Source organism: Annulohypoxylon maeteangense (assembly GCF_022496945.1).
Source record: "Annulohypoxylon maeteangense strain CBS 123835 unplaced genomic scaffold GGS22scaffold_10, whole genome shotgun sequence".
Classification (NCBI taxonomy): domain Eukaryota; kingdom Fungi; phylum Ascomycota; class Sordariomycetes; order Xylariales; family Hypoxylaceae; genus Annulohypoxylon; species Annulohypoxylon maeteangense.
This window is the reverse complement of record NW_025953257.1, coordinates 427790-450069: the sequence shown is the minus strand read 5'-3', so window position 1 is coordinate 450069 and position 22280 is coordinate 427790. Positions and strand designations below refer to the sequence as shown.

At 43.8% G+C, this 22280-nt stretch overlaps 6 protein-coding genes across 6 annotated transcripts; 2 read left to right on the top strand and 4 right to left on the bottom strand.

The window, feature by feature from the left end:
* Positions 1-2729: 2729 nt before the first annotated feature.
* GGS22DRAFT_19950 (uncharacterized protein) lies at positions 2730-5389 on the bottom strand. Its single transcript, XM_047966297.1, has 5 exons — positions 4542-5389; positions 4249-4431; positions 3927-4145; positions 3586-3869; positions 2730-3445 (listed from the first exon to the last, which is right to left on the bottom strand). The coding sequence occupies exons 1-5, from the start codon at positions 5180-5182 to the stop codon at positions 2766-2768; spliced, it is 2007 nt and encodes a 668-aa protein (XP_047818003.1). The 5' UTR covers positions 5183-5389; the 3' UTR covers positions 2730-2765.
* Positions 5390-5581: 192 nt separating this feature from the next.
* GGS22DRAFT_165019 (uncharacterized protein) lies at positions 5582-9422 on the bottom strand. The gene is made up of 3 exons (XM_047961615.1): positions 5833-9422; positions 5711-5774; positions 5582-5657 (listed from the first exon to the last, which is right to left on the bottom strand). Exon 1 carries the CDS (start codon positions 8922-8924, stop codon positions 6024-6026), a length of 2901 nt encoding a protein of 966 aa, XP_047818002.1. The 5' UTR covers positions 8925-9422; the 3' UTR covers positions 5582-5657; positions 5711-5774; positions 5833-6023.
* Positions 9423-14398: 4976 nt separating this feature from the next.
* GGS22DRAFT_19928 (ribonuclease T2) lies at positions 14399-15607 on the bottom strand. Its single transcript, XM_047966269.1, has 2 exons — positions 14998-15607; positions 14399-14905 (listed from the first exon to the last, which is right to left on the bottom strand). The coding sequence occupies exons 1-2, from the start codon at positions 15468-15470 to the stop codon at positions 14461-14463; spliced, it is 918 nt and encodes a 305-aa protein (XP_047818001.1). The 5' UTR covers positions 15471-15607; the 3' UTR covers positions 14399-14460.
* Positions 15608-15823: 216 nt separating this feature from the next.
* GGS22DRAFT_165013 (uncharacterized protein) lies at positions 15824-17459 on the bottom strand. The gene has a single exon (XM_047961614.1). The coding sequence runs from the start codon at positions 17244-17246 to the stop codon at positions 16419-16421; it is 828 nt and encodes a 275-aa protein (XP_047818000.1). The 5' UTR covers positions 17247-17459; the 3' UTR covers positions 15824-16418.
* Positions 17460-18401: 942 nt separating this feature from the next.
* On the top strand, positions 18402-19644 carry GGS22DRAFT_19909 (uncharacterized protein). Its single transcript, XM_047966234.1, has 2 exons — positions 18402-18939; positions 19020-19644. The coding sequence occupies exons 1-2, from the start codon at positions 18708-18710 to the stop codon at positions 19298-19300; spliced, it is 513 nt and encodes a 170-aa protein (XP_047817999.1). The 5' UTR covers positions 18402-18707; the 3' UTR covers positions 19301-19644.
* Positions 19645-20925: 1281 nt separating this feature from the next.
* On the top strand, positions 20926-21840 carry GGS22DRAFT_189294 (uncharacterized protein; the record flags this gene model as incomplete). The annotated part of the gene is made up of 3 exons (XM_047964830.1): positions 20926-21432; positions 21496-21565; positions 21824-21840. The coding sequence occupies 3 exons, from the start codon at positions 20926-20928 to the stop codon at positions 21838-21840; spliced, it is 594 nt and encodes a 197-aa protein (XP_047817998.1).
* Positions 21841-22280: the final 440 nt, after the last annotated feature.

Below are 22280 nucleotides of genomic sequence, written 5' to 3'. Positions count from 1 at the left end.
TTTTAAATAAATTTTTAATTTTAATTAAATTATTTTACGATTCGTTTAAACGTATAAACGTATTAATTTATATAAATTTTTTACGTATAATTTATTAATAATTAAATAATCGAAATGTTTTAATTATTTATTAAATAATTATTATAATTTTAATTTTTTAATTATTTATTATTAAAAACGATAAAAGTAAATTTTAAATTATATAATTATTTTTACGATTTTATATTTATAAATTATTAAAATTACGAAATAATTATTTAATTAATTTATTTAAATACGTATTAAATATTTAAATGTAATTAATTATTTTTTTAAAAATTATAATTAATAAAATTCGAATTTTTTTAAAAATTCGTTTTATTTTTTTAATATTATAAAATTTTATAACGTTTATAATTAATAAAATTTTATTTTTTATTATATAACGAATTAATTCGTTTTATATTTAATTAATAAATATTTTTTCGTTATTATACGCGTATTTATTAAATAATATTAAAATTTTTAAAAAGTATAATTTTTTTTTTTTTTATACGTAATATTTTTATTATTATAAAAAATAATTAAAAATTTATATATTCGTTTATTTATATTTATATAAAATAAAAAAATAATTTAACGTTTATTTTATTTATTTCGATTAATTTTAATTATAATTATACGCGTTTTTTTAATTTCGTATATATATTTATTAAAAAATTCGAAAAAAATAAAAATTTCGTTAAAATTTAATACTTTTTAAATCGGAAAATAATAAATAATTAAAAATAAAAATATATCGTTAATTTTAAAATTTTCAATATAATTAATTAATTATAAAAAATTATTCGATAAAATAAAACTCGTTATAAAAATTAAAAAAAATAAATTTCGTAATTAATTTATAAATACGGGATTTTAAATTAATAAATCGTTCGAAAAAAATAAATATTTTCGAATAAAAAAATAATAACGAATATATGTTTTTTTAATTTTATTAAATGTTTTATTTACATGTTTAATTATTTAATAACGATTAAAATAATATTTTTTTAAAAAATTCGTAAATTAATTATAATTAAATATAAATAAATTATTAAATTTTAAATAAACTTTTTTAAATAATTAATTAAAAATTAATTTAAATTACGTTTTTATAATTATTTTATTAATTATTTTTTTTTAAATAAATTTATTATATAATTATTTTTTAAATTCGAATTAATAAAAATTTAACGTACGAATTTAATTATAATTTTTTTTTAATATATTATTTTAATAACGTTATTATTTAAATAACGTAATTTTAAATATTTTAAAAAAAAAAAGTTTTTAAATAAATAAATCGTTAAAACTTTAATTTTAAAAATTCGAATTTATTAATAAAAATTAAATTAATAAATTTAATAAAATTTTAAATTATTATTAATTATTTTAAAAATATTTTAATATATATTAATTACGTTAAAATTTTAATTTTTTTTTTTTATATTACGTGGTTTATTTAATATATATAAATAAAATCGTTTTATAAATTAATTAATAAAAAATTTATATAATTAATTAATTTTTTTAATAATTAATAAAATAATAAACGAATTATTTATAATAAAAAATTTATTATTAAAATTAAAATAATTATAAATAAAACACACGTTTAAATAATTTAATATTTAAATTAATAAAGCTTTAATTCTAAACTAGCCGTATATGGCCAAGCGTGCTTAAAGTGGCTAGATCAGATTTAAAGTGGATCTGCCAACAGACGGGATTAGCGAGAAAAGGCGGTACTCGGACACCGGGTTAATCTGATAAGATCAAAGCCAATTGCCAAGATGCAGCTGGCGAGATGGATTTAACGGTATGCGGATTAAACCAACATTGGCAATCTGGGAAGTTTGGGTAGCACCAGTCCGAATCCGGGCCTTATATCCGCCAAAATCCGGTTTGAGACTCGGATTCGGTCGGTGTATAACGTGGCTGTTTTTTAGCTTCGAGAGCTGAGGATCGGATGGTTGTTTTGTGATGGATACCCTGAAGTATTAATAACTATCCGTGCCCACATGAGGGTATTCCATATAAACCAACCCTCAACCCAACCCAGTGTTCCATAGGTGCCTAGGTAGGTGATTGATATTTAGGCTAAGTATCTGTATATCGGTTAAGAATTCCCTTCTAGACATTCTCTGACTCATGGAAAGTTGCCATGAGAGGCATATACGAAGCATTGCGGTGAGGTACTAATAGGGACCCGCTGCGGCTGACGCTCAACAGGTTTAATATGAGATGCATGCACCACCTGGTTGTCGTACGTTTCAAGTTAAAATTGACGAGGGTTACGTAACTATACCATATGGGAATAGCTCATCCATATAGTAACACCCGAGGCCGATAGCGACTTTACGGATTTAGTAGCGAGACTCCTCACGTCTACTTGTGGATGAATGGTGATTCTAAATATACCCTAGTCCACGTCCCGTTTCGTAGGTATCATGATACCTTCACATTAAAATCCACAAACAAGCAGTGGCCGCGTTGATAGAGTGAGAGGAATGATATCAATTCCATCCCTAACTACACCTATCTCCATTCCTACCTATCCAAACCCGTATCCCCTTTTCCAGACGCCAAAGTTGGGTATTGTACCTAAATATGCTATATGTCAACAAAACAGCAACAGCCAAAGCCACAGTAGTAGTAGCAGTGAACCGTAGCAAGATATTACACCCGGATACCTAATAGAACAGCCAAACCAGTACCAGCCAGTTACTTAGTCAGTCTCCCAACTAACTCCCCTCCCACGACCTCAGCATATCCGTCAACCACGGATCATCCAACCACTCCATAGACGACAACTCCGGAATCGCCGTTCCAGGCGGAAACATCGTCTCCGCCCCCGCTCCCGCCCCAGACACCGGCGTACTCGCCGCCGCGACCGCCGTCGCAGTCGCAGAGGATACACACCCCAACTGTTCCAGCGTTGCCGTCCAGCTCGGGATCGTAGCCCTGAGCGCATTCGCCGCCTTCGTATAATAATCCAACATCTCTGGATCATCACTCGTCTCAATGCCGCAAATCTGGGGGACCTGCAAGAAGCGATTCGCGGTGCGTTCCATGACGCTCATGAGATCGATAGCCGCTTTGACGATATTCCGGTCCCACTCCGGGTCGTCGACGACCATCAGGCGGTACACCGTCTGTGTGGCGCGGCCGAAGTGCAGGGTTAGCGACATGGAGAGACACATGTATTCGCCTGGTGCGAAGGAGAGGAAGTTTTCTAGACTCGCTTTCGAGGCTTGCAGGCTGGAGTAGTAGGCGTCGAGTTTCCCGACGTCGATGCCGTTGCCGCTGCTGCCGCTTATGGGCGCGGGACGTGGCGGGTGGGCTGTTAGCCAGGGGTTTACGTTCCAGAGGGACATGTCGGCGATGGCGATTTCGGCGGCGTAGAGGTGCGAGAGGACGACTTCTGTTGGGGGGTTAGTGGATACGTTACGGCCTAGGAAGATGGTTGTGGTGGGGATGCTAGGATGCGACGCTGGTTTGATATCTCTAGAACGCTAGGAAGGTACAGAAGGTAGGTAGGAGGAGGGCAGAGGGTAAACGTACTGTTGTCTTTAAGGGAAGCCGGGAGCTCTTCTTTTATAGCCTCTAGGTTTGCGCGCAAGGCCTTGACGTAGATGAAAGGGGGCGCCTTCACCGAGTTCGAGTTTCCGGAATGGTCGGCAGCGCGCCAGGTTATCTGCGCGATGTCTTCCTGGATCCTGTATGTCCTTACCATCACAACGAGAAGCTCGTCATTTGGAGTTTCTGGTGATGCGGCAAGTTTCTGAAGCGAGTCTTCCATGTGAGGTGTCCATCGCATAGTCTGGGTTCTTAAAAAGTTTGATATGCTACATGAGGCAAAGGCTTAGCTCAAGCGTTTAAATTCAGAGTGAAGACATACATACCCCGAGCAAAGAATGAAACAGGCCAGGGTAGCTCTCCTCTCTTCATTCGTTCGATGAGTGGAGAGTACCTTTGGGTAGCCGTAGGTAGGTTTGAAGCAATGTAGCTCTCTATAAAAGTTATCCTGGGGCGGCTTGTCGAGACGAAGATCGGCGACAATTGTAACAGCCATGTTTATATAAGCATTGATATATGGCTTGCCGGTGAAATGGTGCATGCCCCTATAAGATTCGTTAATTTGATCCTCGATACGTAGACATAGTAAAGAGCACATGTGTATCTGGTGCTTCATGTAGAGTAGTAGGATGAAGTTGGATTGCATACCAGCCGAGATAACATACAACCCCAAGTAACAAATCAATATTTCGATCAAGATCTATCATCATCTTCTGTGCTAGATACTCTCTAATTTTCTGGCTGTAGGCTGCTTTCCTTTCCTGTGATTTGGAACAAGTACATGCTATCGTCAGCCATAAGAGAGGTCTTTCCTGTTGTAATTGTGCGACACTGTAACCCTGAGTTAGCCCATCACAATTTTCAATAAATACCTAGATAAGTAGGTACCTAGTAGGTAATCATGTGACACCAATTATAGAAAAAGAGAGGGCAATACTAACGTAGTTTCAGGCGGTATATATACGAACGGGAAGAACGGGAGGAATCGATCTTGGAATACCCGCAAGATCTCTTCGGCCTCGACGGGAGAGGGACCACCATCCTGAGACGAGGCGATAGACGGAGGGGTAGGGTACGAGTTCATACTCGTGAATCTCGTACAAAAGGCGGCTTCAACGGGTGGGGGCAGCGGCAGCGGTTGGGTGTTAGACGCAGCCTTATCACCCGGGACCGGCACTACCCCTATGGTCGGGTCCAACTCCATAGCAGGACCGGCATTCGCGTCGGGATCAATGCCGGGGTCAGGCAGATCATCGCTAGCGCCAGCCCTATAGGCCCCGGTCGGTGGCGTGCCAGCAGCCTGAGCCCGGAGTATGGAAACAAGGTCGTCGAGCTTCTCCTCGAGATGTGCCGTCCTTTCGGCGGCGGGGCGCCGAACGGCACGCTTCCGCACGCTAACAGATGGCACACATTGTTTGCCTAAACGCTGGCAGCGCTCGCAGATAGAGCCCAGGACGCCGCGGTTAATACACTTGCACTTGGCTTTGGAACAGTTGGTGCATGCTTGGCCGTAAGGAACGGATTTGCGGCCGTGTAGCGTTACTTGGCCGCCTGAAGTTGAACCAGTTGAATCGAGGTCCATTCTGCTGGGCAAGCGCGCCAAGTAAATTAGTAAGTATGTAAGTCTTATACGTATTGTGTCACGGAACGAGTCGAAACCGCCCAACGACGGTGAGACGATACACACGATTAGCGGGATCTAACCAGGCGAAAAACGATTCCCGTTCTCTTGACGGGATTGAAAAAACGTGGAGAATAAAATGAAGCAATGAGGCAAGATGTTTAATAATACTACGAGTTCGAAGAGTTGGGGTGTAGAATACTGTACAAGGCCTTTCAGGGCGCGGGATTCGGATTTATCGGATAGTCCAAATCCCGTTTTGGCTCTGCAGCGTGGCTGATGCTGATGCTCCGGATGATTTAATAGACACCAAACCGACTAAACCTGGGTGCCATAATTTTAGTACCCACCTAAATTTCACTCCTTTTCTACTAAATGTGATAGATTCCTTTTAATCTAGGTCTGCTAGGGGTGCGGTGAGACATGTACTTAGGAGGTAGGCATAAATCCAAACACCTATTCAGCAATCGTTATTTATGTCATGTCCAGGTTCACAGAATACAAAACACATAACTACGGAATATTCCTCTTACTTAATCCAAATTCCGACTTGGCAAGTCACTCACACACTAGGTAGCAGCATGCGTACCTAATCAATGCATATCACATAGCTCAAAAGAGTAATCCGAAAAATAGGGGTAAAGTGAAAGAACAGAGCTTCTCATTGCCTATCATCCAACCTCGTCGGCCTGGATTGATGGGATTGTATCTCCATCGCTGCAGAACCTCAAAGATGGCTCTCGACTTTTAACCCTGATAAAACGAGTAATAGCTAAACTGAAGCATTCCATAAACCATCCCGTCAAAATGCTGGGCTCATTGGATCTCTATCGCTGCCGGTTCTGGCACTACCACCGCTGGGACTACCACTACAGTCGCTAACAGCCTCCCCGTTGATATCACTTCGAGGTCCGGTAGGTGTAGGATATTCAAGGCCCAAAGGAACACTCGAATACCCCGAAAAACCAGACCCATCCCTCATATGCGAGTACGCAGGGATAGTGGTGTTTCCATCTTCCTCGGCTGCGCTGCTCTGCGTGAAACCGGACACATCGCTAAGCATCGACGACGAACGGCCTCTAGCCTTGATTCCGGGCTGCGGAGCATTTGGTGCCGCAGTTCCCTGTGGCACAAATCCGGGTCCAAGAGGAGAGGGTCCCCAAAGTGACGAGTTGTAGAGGGGATTGTTCCAAGCAGCCGTCGCTTCATACGTTGCCGTGCTAGTTGCGGGTCCTTGGACTGGTGGCGTAGGACCTGGAGAAGAGAAGGGAGCCGTAGCGTCGGGATATTCATACGATGCCGCATAAGCATACGCTGCCTGCTGCGTGTGGAACGAGTCTACCTGTGTTTTGAGTGCCATATTTTCTTGCTCCTTAGTATAGATGGCAAGATCGGCTTCGTTGATCTTGGCGATCAAATCACGCTCAACTTTTGCTATGTCGTTCTCGTATGTCTCTCGAGCTTGCCGTCTTCGCTCCGCTTCATCAAGCCCACGGGCATTGGCATCGGCGATACGTGCATGCTCACCGTCGACCTTGGCAATTCGGTTGCTGATCTTGTTGCGTTTGGCTTGGAGACTTGTCTTCTCTTCTTGAAGGCCCTTCATTCCGCGATCGACAGACGATTTGAATCCTTTAAACGCAGTAACGGCGCCATCATATTTGGCCTTCTCGTTCGCCCACGCAGCCTGCTTAGCCTTCCAAGCAGACCTCAAAGATTCAGGGACAGAATCCAGCTCCTTCAATTCCGATTCTACGTTAGTAATAGCCTGTTCGGCCTGTTTGTGCTGGGTAGTGTTCTGCTGGATTTTCTGGCGTAGCTTATCGTCACCCGTGCCGGCTGACTGAACAGCAGTAGAGAGCTTTTCATTCTCTTTCTTCATAGCATTCGCCTTCCGATGAAACTCCTTCCGTAATGCCTTTTGACGCGCCTTTTCCTCGGACAATTTACTTTCAGCTGCCGCGATCGATGTCTTGAGGGTCGTGATAGGTGAATCGGGTCGAAGGGAGCGCTGGCCTGACGGCTTCGTAGTGCTAACATCTACATCTGCTGACTTGGCCTGGGTAGTTCTAACGCTAGTCGAAAACAAAACCTCGTGCGTCGTCGTACTGACAAATTCGCACTCGTAATTCGACATAGGAGTAAGCCCATAAATATCTCCACTCCATCGAGTTCCGCGACTGAGATCCCCTTCGGAATCCTGCACAGGCAACATTCTAGTAGGCTGCCAGACCGCATTATTGACACGGACGTAGAAGGGTTTGGGAATATCGAGTGAGACGGTAGGTTCCGGAGTATCGATGAAGTAGCTAGTATTGAAACATACTTCGTCACATCCAACGTAGGTGATCCAGATTTGGTCGGGCTGCGTGTTGAATGGAGCGTTGCCCAGGTTATGAATATCAGTAGCATTCGAACCTGCAGACTCCGCTGCGGCGTGGGTAAGTTCGTATTCTTTCACGACGACAATTTTTGTGCTCGCTAAAGCTGCCCAGAGCGGTTGTCGGTTCCGAATCTGGGCACTCTGTTTTCTTTTCTTTTTTGTAGTTAACGCTGTTGAGTTTTGAAGGGAAGCAGTATCGCTATCCGGTGTCGAAAATCCTCCGTCATTGTCTGCGGTATAAGATTTTCCGGCCTCGGGATCGGCGGCATTCTGGGCTAGAATATCACGCCTCTCCCGCCTCAAGTACCAATCGCGTATGTATTTTACGAGACCTTGTGTTAATATATGAATGGCCAATATGCTCTTGACCCAACCGAACCAACCCGTCTGAACCCTGTCATAGCCGCGTATAGACTCAAGGGATTCTAACGGGTCGTCAAAATCGGGTGTCATGAAACGACTCGAGCCTAGAAGGTATCCTACGGGTGAATATTTCATCTTGGTATGACGCAAGACGTGAGATAGGAGAATCATGCTTAGGCAGATGAGAGTATTCTTCATGGATCCTCCATCTCTTGAACTCGAACCGCCACCTAACCCTAGTGCGATGACCATCTGTGCCAGATCAAGGATAACGTGTTGAATCGGACCCCATAGGAATAACCAGATCAGAAGTACGATGCCGTCGACGCAGATGACAGTTGCCAAGGAGGGTGCACCTAGGTTCCACTCGAATACATCGCTAAAGGTGAGGCCGTTGCTAGTCACAAAGGTAAGTAGGGTGAAAAGCACGTAAATACCGGACAGTGCAAGAGGGGGGATCTGCATCAAGATGATGAGGATGGCGATGGTATCTTGCAGAGGACATGATCGTAGAACGGTAAGAGCGAAATCGACGCCGAACGGGCCGGGGTCACGGTGGACGTTAGAGTTCTTAGTAGCATTGACGTCGATCCGACGATGGTTCTCCTCAGGGATACCATTGCCGAGATGAGAGTGGTAAGACTCCGATGATGACGACTCCGAATAGCCACCAAGCGAGCCTCTCCTCAGAGACTCGGTAATCCTATTCTCTGCCGGCATCTCAGTCGGTTGCTTGGAATAGCCGTTCGCAGAGGGTGGCGGTGTTGAGGGAACAGGGGGTATAGCCGCATCGTCGGGGGGCTGCTTCGCATTTCCGTTTCCGTTTCCGTTCAGGTGGTTGAGGCTCTTCTGTTTTGATACGCGCTTTCCGGGACCTACCAGGCCATTCTCGTGTCTAGTATCGCGATGATTCGAGGCACCGTGCTGTCGCTTTGCCGATGCTGAAGCGCGAGGCATACGCTTGCGTATTGCTGACTAGACCCAGAAGCTTGTTCCGAGCCAGCCAGTCAACCGAAGGCGACGAGGACTACTACAACACCAAATTCTCTTTCCTTCGGCGGATCGAAGGAGACCAGATCGACCAAAGGATAGAGGGGAGGGTGGAATTACGCTCTGTAGATCGTCCCGAAGTAGGAATCATGGGAGGATATTCCGTAAGAGAATGACGGGGACGGGGACGGGAACGGGGCGAAAAGGAAGGGGGAAAAAAGAAGGTTCTCAAGATTTGCCGCCGTCATGCGCAGTGACTTATTTCAACGGACAATGTTAAAATACTCTAAGTTCACCGTATTAAGGTGATAAGAATTATTAAATAATATCAAATTGCAACCCGAGATGGAAGAATTATCTTGAATCCGCAAGGGACTCGGGTGCGTAGATGTGGGAGATCAAGATCGTGGGATTGGATTATTGGATTATTTGATCAAGATGGGAATTGCTTGGTGGGAGAAAAAAGGAACAAAAAAGCAGTACAACGATTCAGTGTGAACGAAAGCATCGACCACGGGTACCGTAGATACATGTAGAACAGCCGCGATCGACTAAGTGGATTATGTACCTTGGTACAAGCATAAGGATCGCACATGCCTGCGCGAGAATAGAAAATGACAAGTACAGTACAACCCACACTTTCTACGGCTCTACCTACATCCATGGATAGTACTCAGGTACCTTCCGACCCCCAGGTGCTGCTGGTGCTCCAGGCTGTAGGAACCCTTGTAATCGTAACCCTACCCACCTGTAGTCTACCGGCAGGAACGATACAATTAGACCTGTAAATGTCGGATGGCAGCTGGAGGATTAGCACGATGGGAACAAACGCTCAACGTGCCTCCAGTGCGTGCGCGCGCGGGAAGGTCGGAGTGGGTTTATCCATGGATGTCGCACAAGGCACTATTTCGGGGGCTCGGGGGGCACTATTCGGCCACTAGATTTTGTTTTTCCAGTGGCTGGAATCACAATGGATCTCCATTTCAGGCTTCTAATAAAAGTTTCAATTATCTATCACGAGTACCGGCGCATAGACTGGGTTTTGGTAAGTGCTCTTGGTAATTTAGTGCTTGTGGTACAGAAATTTACTATTAACGGATTGGATATATTTCTGTTAGCGTGCCTGCTGAATTTTCAGCGATATTCAGCAATATTCAGCGAAGGCAACTACGAAACATGTACTATGTAACTTAAACCCGTCGGAGTTCCCTCTTCAATTCAGCTTTCCCCAAGTCTTTCCCCCTAATCCCTACCGACATACAGAGAGGTATTGTACCTAGAAATCCCTTTCCCTAGTCCTCTCCATAAAATTATCCTAACATCTTTCTTATACACGTGCACCAACGACCCTGATTTTAGAAACGGACTGCAAGAATACCTGCTGTCAGCATTTCAGCCCTTGATAATGATTGGTCTATTAGCTCACGCGGCTATGTACGCCTGGTATGCGCATTACCTGACAATATAAAGATAGCAGCAGAACAAACGTCAACAGCCAATCCGTTTATGCTCGATAATTGGAACTAGGTACCCAGATTTGAAGATCTCTGCTATCTCCTTAAGACTTGGCGAGCTTCCCCAACTTGCTTGGCGTTGTCATCGAACAGGCGACATGGCAGTTCAATCGTTGTACCGGACAACTTGGAACTACTAGGTAATAGGTCACATACCTACCGTCGCTTCGTGTCGCCTTGCTTGCGTCGCCTTTAAGAGATCTGATTTCTTACGATTACACAAGCGGTGAGAGCATAAAGACGCGTCACTATTAGACCAAAATAACTCATCATATTCGTCTTTAACTGAGTATCTATCGACGTTTGAAAGTCTTACCAACAAACCAAACAGTACCTACAAATGAGGGGAGTTGATATTGGTGGTATAATATGGTATGTTATTACATGTCTATGAACTCCTCTAATGACTCAGATACGATCGACGAAAATAATTTATTACTATGTGTCTAGCCATAGACGATACTCTCAAGCTAGCCAATAGGAGACAACTCATTATGTACTTGTAAGGTTCTTCCATGTTTTATTTTTTTTTATTTTTTTCGCCATGCCCTTTTCTTCTCGGTCATATCTGGTTCTCTCGCTTGCCCCTCTCACATACTAGGTATACGAGATCTCGAACTCTTCAACGAAAACCCCACACAATATGGGGACTTCTGTGCAAAAATTATTTACTGGTGCCGCCATTATCGACATCTAGAATTCGGCGAGCCCTAATAAATACAAGACGAACAAGACGATCCGTACAGTATACCATACAATACTCCAACGAATAACACATAACAAAACTTCATCCTATGCACGTTGATGAATAGGGTCTCATTATATGTACTGTGATAACGCAGCATTGCTGTATCAGGAGATCATATACATTCCTTGAGCTTGTTCAGACTTCCAACTCCTGTCGTGCTTCTATATTATTCCTGTTCCACCTGAGACATACAGATCTATCTACAGTAATCTCTCAGCCCAAGCCTCAGTTTCTTCGATAGCAGCCCAATGTTTCCCACCAAAAAATAGGCATTTCATACCATTCTTTATTCTAACAAAAGACAGGAGTTTCGATTCATATTCATCATGACAGCATCGCAATAAGTCCCAACGCGGGGCAGTCCCTTAATGCCTCGATGATCATCGATGCAACTTAACAGGGTTGGCATTGACGATGTACAGTACATCCATCCTCCTACTCCAGGTAACGAAGAATGTCGAATTGTGACTGGCTAAAGCAAGAGTCCAGGAGCCGATTCCAGGGCGAACAACGGCAATCTATGTGGAGTTGGCGGAGTCAGCAAAAGTCATGCAGCACGCCTGCAGCCAGTGAGTGAGCAGCAAATTTCAACTCGCATAGTCGATCACTGCCCGACGAGTGCCGCTAGGCTTAGTCTGGCTCTTACTTAAGAAATAATGTCCATTTTATATTCGACTAGGATCAGTAGGGCTCGCGAGCACTCCGAAAAAACGACGCTTTCTGACTGGCTCTTTTGTCATTCACTGCTCACTTGGGGGCAAAAAATCCCTTCAGATAAAACCGCTGCGAGGAACAGGACACGCCCTCCGCCGTCTCCTCTTCGCTACATATCGAGGCTGTACTGAACCAAAAGCACGCGATTCCTTACCAGGAAGAGCTTCATGACTGGTCTATTATCAAATGCGAGAGACGATGACGGAATATAAGTGTTCAACCAATCTCATCACAGCACCAACTTAACAATGTTTCATCAGCAAACAGTCGATCAATAAAACATCGTGCCCCCACACCACCATCTTACGGAGGCTAGCAGCAAATTGACGAAGCCAATTCGATGGCCCTGTCGGCATTTGAGCGGTTGTGAGATCGTCTACCGAAAAATAGAGCCCTGCCGTTCTCATGGCATCACCCGATATTTAATGTCTCAGTTACCGATGCTATACACGGGAGTTAAACTCAACTAAGACATACTAACGCTGTTATGTTTTTCCTTCTTGACGATTCAGGGGCACTAAAGCCAGAGAAACCGTTCAAAGGTTATCGTGCATCTTGACGAGTCCCCTCTCGATCCCCCATTTTCCCGGCTATTACATTCGTACATACCTAGGACTAGGTACATACGCTACTCACCGCTTAACCCCCTCATCTCATCTCTCGTCGGTTTATATTGTGTCCGTTGAACTGTAAACATCGTAAGATGTCAATGACCACAAGCCAAGCTATTATAGTAGATCTACCTCTTCCTACCCAAAACTAACATATTTATTATTTCAACCTTGCCGATGACACATAGTTTCCCGCTTCCAAGTTCCCTTTACCATTTAGTCAAGCTATACCATTGTGGGGTATATACCTTTAGTTGAAGAAGTCTTCAACTACACATGATCACGAACCGCGTCTCTAGTCGCGAATACCAGCATACAGTAACATCGTCACAGAAAATTTTTATAGAAAGGTAGGTAACTTCAAGAAATGCTTAGTCCTTTTACATAACCTATCACATGCTTCTTCGAGATAACCTGATAGCTCGATAACTCGTAACATGTAACACGCCAATTCCTCTTCCGGACTTAACGCCCCTAAAAAGGCCATCCCAGCGCATCCCATCCTTACTCGGATAGGCAGGCGGTTTTCCCTCACAGCCCAGCTGCACCCGTGGACCCAGTTCTGAATAAATAGCCTAGGTAGGACGGCCGGACCTACATAGAGTTGCAGGCGGGTGGCTTGCATTCGAATGCTCCCCTACCGAGTACCTACCTTCACTGCTCCCCAGCATCACGGTCTTCCTTTCCACTTCGGTCCAAGGTAGGCAGGTGCTAGATATGGTAAACCGGCGCGCGGAAAAAGTTTCATTTGACGTGCGTGTCGATGCGGGGATTAAGCCGCAAAAGAGGGGATGACGTCGATATGAGGCCAGAACTCGAGGTTCTTTTTTTCGTGGGACCACGTTCGGGACTTTAGCCTCGAGCTGCTGCGTTTGAGATGTCCTTTTTTTTTCGGAAGATTCCTTAATTGCGTGTGGGTTAGGTTAGGTACGAAGTAGAGAAGGTATGTATCTCGGCACACACGCTTTAAGGGGTATGGCGTTCGTACTGACGAGGCACGTTCCTCTTCGTGACACGGCTTTAAGGGTTCTGGACCTGTGGGGTGGCATCGATGGACGTATATATGAGTGTATTATATGCTGTCGTCGTGGCCTCTTTTATCGGAAACGAGTTACTATCCATTGACTCAGCAAACTTGCTTATCTACATTAAATACCTGCCATAACCCCTATCTTCATGGGCGCATTCTAGGACCGGGAGTTCCTTGCTGGCGAGAAATAAGAACAAACATTTGGTATTGCGCATTGAGACTTGTGTTACTGCTCGTAACATCAGTGTCTCCCAGCAACATATTGACCGAGGCGATGCGGCCGAAAACATTGATTTCGCTAAAAACAAGGAAAGGCGGATATTAGAGAATTGCGCCATATGAGTACAAGAAGACAGGCATCGATGTCCCGAGAATACGAGTCTATACCCCTAACCATCTCCATCTTGTACTTATCCAGGAGTTCAAGTAATTACGTGTATTCTAGACGTAAGAGATGTTGATAATTTCCAAGGTTTATATAAAACTGCTCTTCTATTTCGACTCCCCGAATAATGATAGCCAGTAGTTGGATCTTGACATCTCGCTAGACAGATGCCTACAATGTAGGTAGGTAATGCTCAAAAATCATGGCGTTGACCCTTTCAATTGCCCCAGAAAGAATATAGTATACCATTTCCTTTGGTATATTACTCCAGTTCTCCAAACGCAATATCCACGCCATCAATTAACCAACGCAGAGCAACATAGGTTGATATATACTAGCAAAGATATGGAAGATACAAATGCAATGTCAATTTGCTAGATCGCTGTATATCGCAAAATCAAATATGAAGTCCTCCATATCAAACAGATTCTAAACGCCAAACCATGCCATACTAAATCCCCATTCAACAAATCGCAATGCTCAAAATCCAAAGCTCATTGTCTAATGACCACCTCTCTTACTACCCCGCTTAGGCAAATACCTAACCTGACTGGCGCAATTGCCCTGGTCGCCCTTAAAGCTATCCTTCGCCGGCACAAAATCGCCGCCCTGCAAGCTGCCCTTGACGAAATACACGTACCAGGCCTCGTGCAGCACATTGTGATGTCTGCCCGTACACTTGAGGATGACCTTCCCGCCGCTGAAGTTCTCGAGCGTGGACTGGATCTTGGCGAGGTCGTAGGTCTTCTTGTAGTTGGGCTCGATGCCGACGTGTTGCAGGGCCCAGTACGTGTCGAGCTGCTTGAACAGGCTGAAGGCGCGCACGAAGTAGTCGACGACTTCGAGGCCCGGGGTGTAGCTGTCGCCGTAGCAGGAGGGGGCGAGCGTGTTGATGCAGGTTGCATGTTTGTTGTATTCGTGCGCCCAGAGGTGGTTGTTTGTACCGCTGTTGTTCATGTTAGCATTCTTATTACATCATTTATGACACCATGATGGTCCTGGATTATCCATTGGTGGGGTGATGGGTGATAGACGTACTAATTCGCGATCCAATACCGGTTCATATCCGCTAGCAACTCGCCCTGGCCATAGTGCTCCAGCACCGTGCTGATATTCTCGAACCGAGGTGCCATGCCGCAGAACTGGTCATACGAGCCATCGCATAGATCTGGCCATAGCCCATGTAATGTCCAATCTTCTTCGTTACCACCGACGTGCGCCTTCTCGTCCCAGAACTGCGTGAGTAGTAACCGCCCACCGGGGTGGATGAAGCAGCATGAATCGGCTGCAGTGTTGTTGTTGCAGCTTACGGGACTGTCGATGGGACAGGACGGCGTTCCGGTCAGAGGATCGTAGGGTTCGTAGGGGGTGACGGAAGAGTCGACGTCGACGGGTGCCTGGGGGTTGAGGGCCGAGAGCGGGTTCGATAGGTTAGGGAGGCCTAGAGGGAATTGCGAGACAAAGTTGCTCGCATACGCGAGTACGGACCGCAGGGAAGCGGCTGAAGGCATATTCAAACTACTTATATATCTAACTCTGAATTATGAGGATAAATATTAGGAAATATGAATGATGAATGGGATAATAGGTGATGGTCGCTGACCGAGATGGTTCTTGTAGTTCTTGTAGTGAGAGGAATGCAAGTGGTTACGGAGATAGCTACAGAGTTCCGACTAAGGGGAGTGGAACTCTGACGTTTTGGCTGAGGGGCTAAGCTGCTTTAGGATTGATTATTGGATCTGATTGGTCTAGATATGTATGTACCTAAGTACCTAATGCATGTGAGCTTTAATCCCCTGGAATATCATTGATTTTAATTCGATGCTTCTTATCACGTTCTACTTTCTGGAGCACTCATTTGATTCATGGATGCCACGAAAGGATACCTAGGTGACATATTCTCAGCACGAGGTGAGCAGTTAGCAAGATCCATACACCTGACTCATCTTCATCGCCGTGATAAAAATACAAGGCAGTACAAGCTATATCTGCTACCTATTAATGCAAATGAATTCTACGGACCGCGAAGAGCATGCTGTCTTTCTGGGTATCAATGCCATCTTTCTTTAGCCACACCACCAATAAAAACGCCACCTCTTGTTTAAAGGGATATATTATTAACGAAGTAAGGATATCCTCCAACCGTGATTCAAAAGGGTTCCAAGGTTATAGTGGTTGACTGCAACTACTCATGCAAAAACACCATCGAAAACATCGAGTCCGGAAGATAGGTGGTCCGTCCGTCTCTTGCGCATCCAACTCTTTCTTGGGTATCTCTATTACTCCGGAATAAAGGCTAGCCAGTCTAATCTAATCGTAGGTAATTCGGGGTTAGTAGCGATAGTGATCGTTCAACACTTGCTGAAGTCACTGTTCTAATGGATGTCTAGAATTGTTAATAAAGCAAATCGAGTTTGGCGTCCTCGGGCAAGAAGGAACTTTCCAAGCTTGTCAACTTGTTAAACAGCTTCCCAATCCATAGCGTCCACCATAAACTCCCAATCATCCTCCTTGGCCTCTATTGGTTTATTCCCCCTCTTGCGTAGATACTCAACAGCAACAATGTGCGCCTCTTCAATTGCCGTAAGAATGGTTTGCATGATCACCTCGAGGTTGTAGCTCGAAAGAGATAATGGCGCAAAGTTGATTGGGTCGGCTTCGTCGATATTCTTCCAGCGATTTCGAAGGTCCTTGGCTCTCGACAATTGGGTCCGAACTTCTGGCTTGCCGAATATGCTGTAGAGTGGGTTCTTGGGGTCTTGGAGGGCGGTCAAGACGTTCTTGTGATAGAAATGTTGGATGGGACGCTCCTTAGAGTCCTCAACCGTGTTTTGATCTGAGCTCTCGTCCTTAGCGTTGTTCATTCTGATAACTCCATCGATTATGATTCCATTGCGCCTGACTATGACCCCAAATATGCCCATAAGCCGGACAAGGGCGCGCTCAATTAACATGTAGAACTCGTGAAAATCCAACTTAAACTGGGTTTCACATGCTTGGATTTGCGATTGCTCCTTGTCGGTAACTTCCTTAGCCATACTATATCCCATCTTAAGGAACGGTAGTTTCCAATTGAGTCTAGCAACGATCTTAAGAAATCGTGAGAACTCTTGTTCAGGCAAAGGTCGATCTTCGAATTGGAGAAGAAGGGTTTCGGAATGGGATGCGGACATCGTCGCATTGGAGGATGAAGATCGTGCATTTTGACCAAGACGTCCGCGATGTTTATTTATGCGATTATGCTGGTTCTTTGGCGCCCAGCGCGAGTCGTCTAGTCCGCCGGGCATGATTGCGGTTGTATTTCTTGGGTAACAGGGGGGAAACGATAGTGAGGTATGTATGCTAGATTGTTAGACGACATGCTTTAGGGGATAATGTTTATAAGCCAAAAAAAAAAAGAATGTATTTCGGTCTTGTTCTCCTGGAGAGGAAAAAGAAGTTGGGGTGATGAAGGTGAAGAAAGATGAATAGTCACTATTTTGTGAATTTTGATGATAAGGTTGACAAGAGAAGGTCGTTATTTCCTTTCGATGATTCGCTGCCAGGCAGTTACCAGGTAACTAAAATAATTATCTCCGTGACACACCTGCTACGCGCCGGGAATCGGAAAAGGTCCGGCAAAATATTACGTCATTGACATATAGGCGCATGGTCCCTTTATTAGTGCGGTCACGTCTCTCCCGAGATTGATGAAGATTCATACTTCATACCTAATATCCTGTGTAATAATTCGAAATTGTGATATTGATTTTTAATCACAAGAGTAAGAAGTTTTATATTTACGATGAACCTAGCTAGGTGCCTAGATTCTATCCTCTTTCACCTAAAAGCAGGCTGACTTCTCATCTAAGTACTCGGCTTCACTCAGCTACTAAATTCCGCAATATTAACCTACTCATCTCACCGATATTTCTCTATTCATTAAAGTTTACATCATCTATTTACCGACTAATCGTCCCTGGACGACTAAGTCAGGAGTCTCCTAACGTTCTATGTGGGTATGCTAAAGGACTGAGTCATGACCCAATAACTTTACAGGAGGGGCCCCGTTTTCGCTGAGACGACTACGACGTAATAAGTGAGTAAGTAGGATCCCTTTTCTTGGTGCTCTTTCATTAGTAGAGTCTAGTAAAATACCAACTGTGCTTGGCTTATGAGTCCCAGCCATCTCGAATAGACAGCAGTTTGCTCATTACGAGATCGGTCGGCAACCCGCATAGAAGAATCTTGACCTTGTACTCCGATGATGGTGGCTAGAACCAGTCGCTTTCCGTGTGATATGCCGCCAAGATTTATATTGTTCCGATGTGCTGGTTATATTGAGAATATCGGCAACTTACCGCCAGGCACGGGTATCCATGTTACATCTTCGCGTATGACGGCACGATGAGCCTCGACGGCCATCACCGACCTTCCCATATCTCGCATGCATTACCCGTATATCGGAATAAGGTTGAGATGGTGTTGCCGCCGTCAGCCTAACCGTTATCCTCTCGGGTCTAGATTATCCGCAAGCTTGGAGCCGGATTCCTCACCCGTCCCTCCACAATGGCGAAAGGTCTGAGGTATTTAAGATTCGAGCCATTGGTGGGAGGACACCCTTTCGACCAGTCTGATAGACATCAAAAACACTGCGACGTAAGCATTCGTTTTTATAAGATATTGACTGTCCACGCGCTCGCTTTCTATTTGCCCCCTATTACGACAGGCTAGGAAATTAGGATATTTCGAAACTCCCACTTCCCAAAATGCGTCCTACAGATATTCTTACTGGCCTCATCGCCCTCGCATCTGGTGCTCATTCCGCAGCCCTTCCCCGAAATGATCCATACGTGGGCGATCTAAGGACGTTTGGCCAAGTGGACTGCTCGGCCGACAACCAAGGGGTCGGCACTTTCACCCAGTCAATGACTGGCATCTGCAACCAATGGCCCGAAGCGTTCAGTTCCATATACGTCCACCTTACAGATGGATGGGTCTGTGAGTATCCTCCTTCTATATCACCAATAAATCTTGCTATCGTGACGTGGAAGTGCATTGCTAACTATTTGTTATTGAAGTCCACGCCTATACCACCTCTAACTGCTCAGACAATGGGACCTTCATCCAGGGGTCTGTACCAAAGGATGGATATCCTGTCGTCTGCAATAACTCTCCTACTAAATGGATTGCTTATACCGTAGATCGGCTTGAGCCTCAGTCGCCGTCTGACGGATCCCCTACTACATCTACACCAACATCTACACCTACACCTCCTACACCTCCCCACGGACCGCCACATGGTTGGCCTCCACATTTTGGACCACCTTCTGACGGATCAACTCAGAACAACTCATCTTGATACTACGTCGAGTGGTTGCGTAATCAGTTTATGAGGACTATACCGCGTGTTGATAAAAAGTGTCGCCTGAATAAAGCCACGGGGATTGGGCGAGAGAAGTTCGCGAGAGCCATACTTCTGGCAACGAGGGCCTATCCTTCTCATTTATCACATTGCTAGGATTTGTATACATGTGCAGATGTACACAAAACAATAGTTGGAAAGGATACTTTCACATACATACAAGTACCATCCCAAAACGTTAATACTAGATAAATTACTCAACAAGAGCTTGTAATTTCTAGTTACTAAAGTCCTTAAAATTATATTTATAACCCCATTCCACCTCCTCACTAATTGTCGTCTCTTATAGTTATGCTGGACTTGTTCTTGGCAAGCTTGGACATGACTGAGATATTTATCCTTAAGGAATATGGCTGATAATCCTACTAACCGCTAGCAGGTGGTCTTTCTCAAAGTATAGCATCCGGGTAGTATAATCATCAAGAACAGTATCCCAAGGTTGCCTTAACCCATCCCTGTCCGCTAAATTGATTGTTTAAACATAGTTTCGCTTAGTATTATACCCTACCCAGTGAAGATGCTCGCAACACTGCTCCATCAAACACCAATAGACCATGAGCTCATTATACTCCCAGATCATTTCCCCTAACGCGAAATGAAGATACCGAGTCGAGATGTCAGGAGCTAAGAGGGGAAAGTAAGGTAAGAGCGTACTCGCTATACATGTTGTGTAACACACGTACGGGCGAACATGAAAGGCCTTTCACAGAGAATGTGAGAGAATGTGGGCTTAAATCACTGTTCAACCCTACCTCTAGGTACTTACCTACCTAGGTACCTACCCTCTACGGTAGGTAAGTAGCAAAGTATTTCTACAATCTGCACTTGCTAAGACTTTTACGTTACTTAAGTATTAAAGTCCCTAACGGAGTTCAGAAAAATTAACGCTGAAAATATCTCAATGACCGTTATGAAAAAATTTAAGTAAACCTTTTTTAATAAAATGATTTTTTAGCATATTAATCCTTCGTAAAATTAAAATATAAATTAAATATTTTAAAAAATTTAACGCGGTAAAATTTAATCCGTGTTTAACGGCTAAAGGGACAAGAAATTACTTACTTAAGTACATAAATTAAATACTCGAGCAATATTTTGATGTATTAAGCCTTTTAATCTGGCAGCCTACGTCAGCATCCATTTTATTCGATCAACAACCTGTTCCTAGATCAGTTGTAGACCAGTTGGATCTCAGCCACATAATCAAACAGGGATACGTCACTCTACCTAGGTACTGAATGCAATAAACATCGAGGCTGTGGGTGGCTGCTGGATTGGGCTTTATCAGGGACGATAAATACCTATATTCGTTCTACCGCCTCTTCTTCAAAACCGAAAAAAACACAAGGCTGGATACCTCCTACTAGCTACCTACCTACCTTATATATCTTGTCTCTCTTGCAACGTGAACCTCTACAGATACTTATTTTTTTCTCTGATCCTCCGACTGGTTTCTTGCCTAGTTGGTACGAAAGGCTGTGACCAATTGCCACATGAGAGCAGATCAGCAGGATTACCAAACTCACCGAAACTAATAACACATTTCATATAGTTCTATGACGATGGAAGTACTCGGTGCTGTTGCAGCTGCGGGCCAACTTTTTGGCACAGCTATTGGTCTCATGGATTCGATAGTCCAGCTCCGTGACTTCCTTCAGCATGCCCCGGAACGCTATAAAGGCTGGCACACTGAGTTGACAGTGCTTGGTGATACAATAATTTGCATCATCGACAACCCCGCATTGCACACGTTCCAAGTTGCGCGCATCGTTCACTCCATAGACCTCAAAATCAAAACCCTGAAGGACCTTTGCGCTCAATATATACAGAAATCTAAATTGAGCTTTATATCAAGGTTGAATAACGCCTTCTCAGCTCGCATTGTCGAGCCCCGTATTCTTCAGATCCTTGAGTCCTTAGAGCATGATAAAACAACTCTACTCCTTACATTAAGCATATTAAAAGAAATATCATCGGATGAAATTTCTCGTCAGGCAAGCCCAGAGCCAGAAGAGGCAAACCAAGGCTCCCAAAACATACATCTCAATGGCTTAATACCATGTGAAGCTGTGAGTCCTTCCAATGTCGTTGATGAAGATGAATACCTATACATGCTAATGGAATATTGGCAGGCATACAATCACCGCACTAGACTTCGCCTAGCATCTTCTACGAGCACCAATAATCCGACTTCTTCACATAGTGAGTGTCAGGTCGAAAACGCAAAAAACAATGAGAAGGACATTGTCGCTATGAATAAGTCAAATAAAGGAATATTTGGTAATTGCATTTGCCATTTGAATATAAACATCTATAAATAATTCTGATAGAGTTATTCGGTGCCTGATCTCTCGCGTGATGGACGGTATGATTTATTAACAGGTAGGTACCTTCTAACAGGGGCTTTGCCCTCAGAACTAAGTTAATCTAATATATCCACACTCGACTGACACAATCAAGGAACTACCATTCCCTAGGGCAATCAGGGAGTGTGGAGGGCTCAAAGGGTTTAGCAGACGGTTCGAATCCGCGTAATAGACACATGCTAGATTTCGTGCATAGAATTTCATTGGTAGATGGAATAGAATATCCCTCACAAAGAAGGTACATATGGCTTCGTCGGCTATATCCAGTCCTACCAGGTAGATAATTGATGTTATATGATTGAGGCTCAAGGTCTGGGCTGTGCTCACTCACTCGGATATCCTCCAACTCAATGTTAATTTCGTAAATTAATAGGAGGAGGATAGTGGTCATATCGTCAGATGGGTGACCAGACACACCTGTCTGTAAGACTCCTAGAAGTTACCTAGATTAACCTTTTAGATAAATTGACAGGTATGGATGTAATTTGTATAAGTAGGTAAGTACCTCAACTGAGCACCTACCTTTGTTATACATTATACTGAATACATTC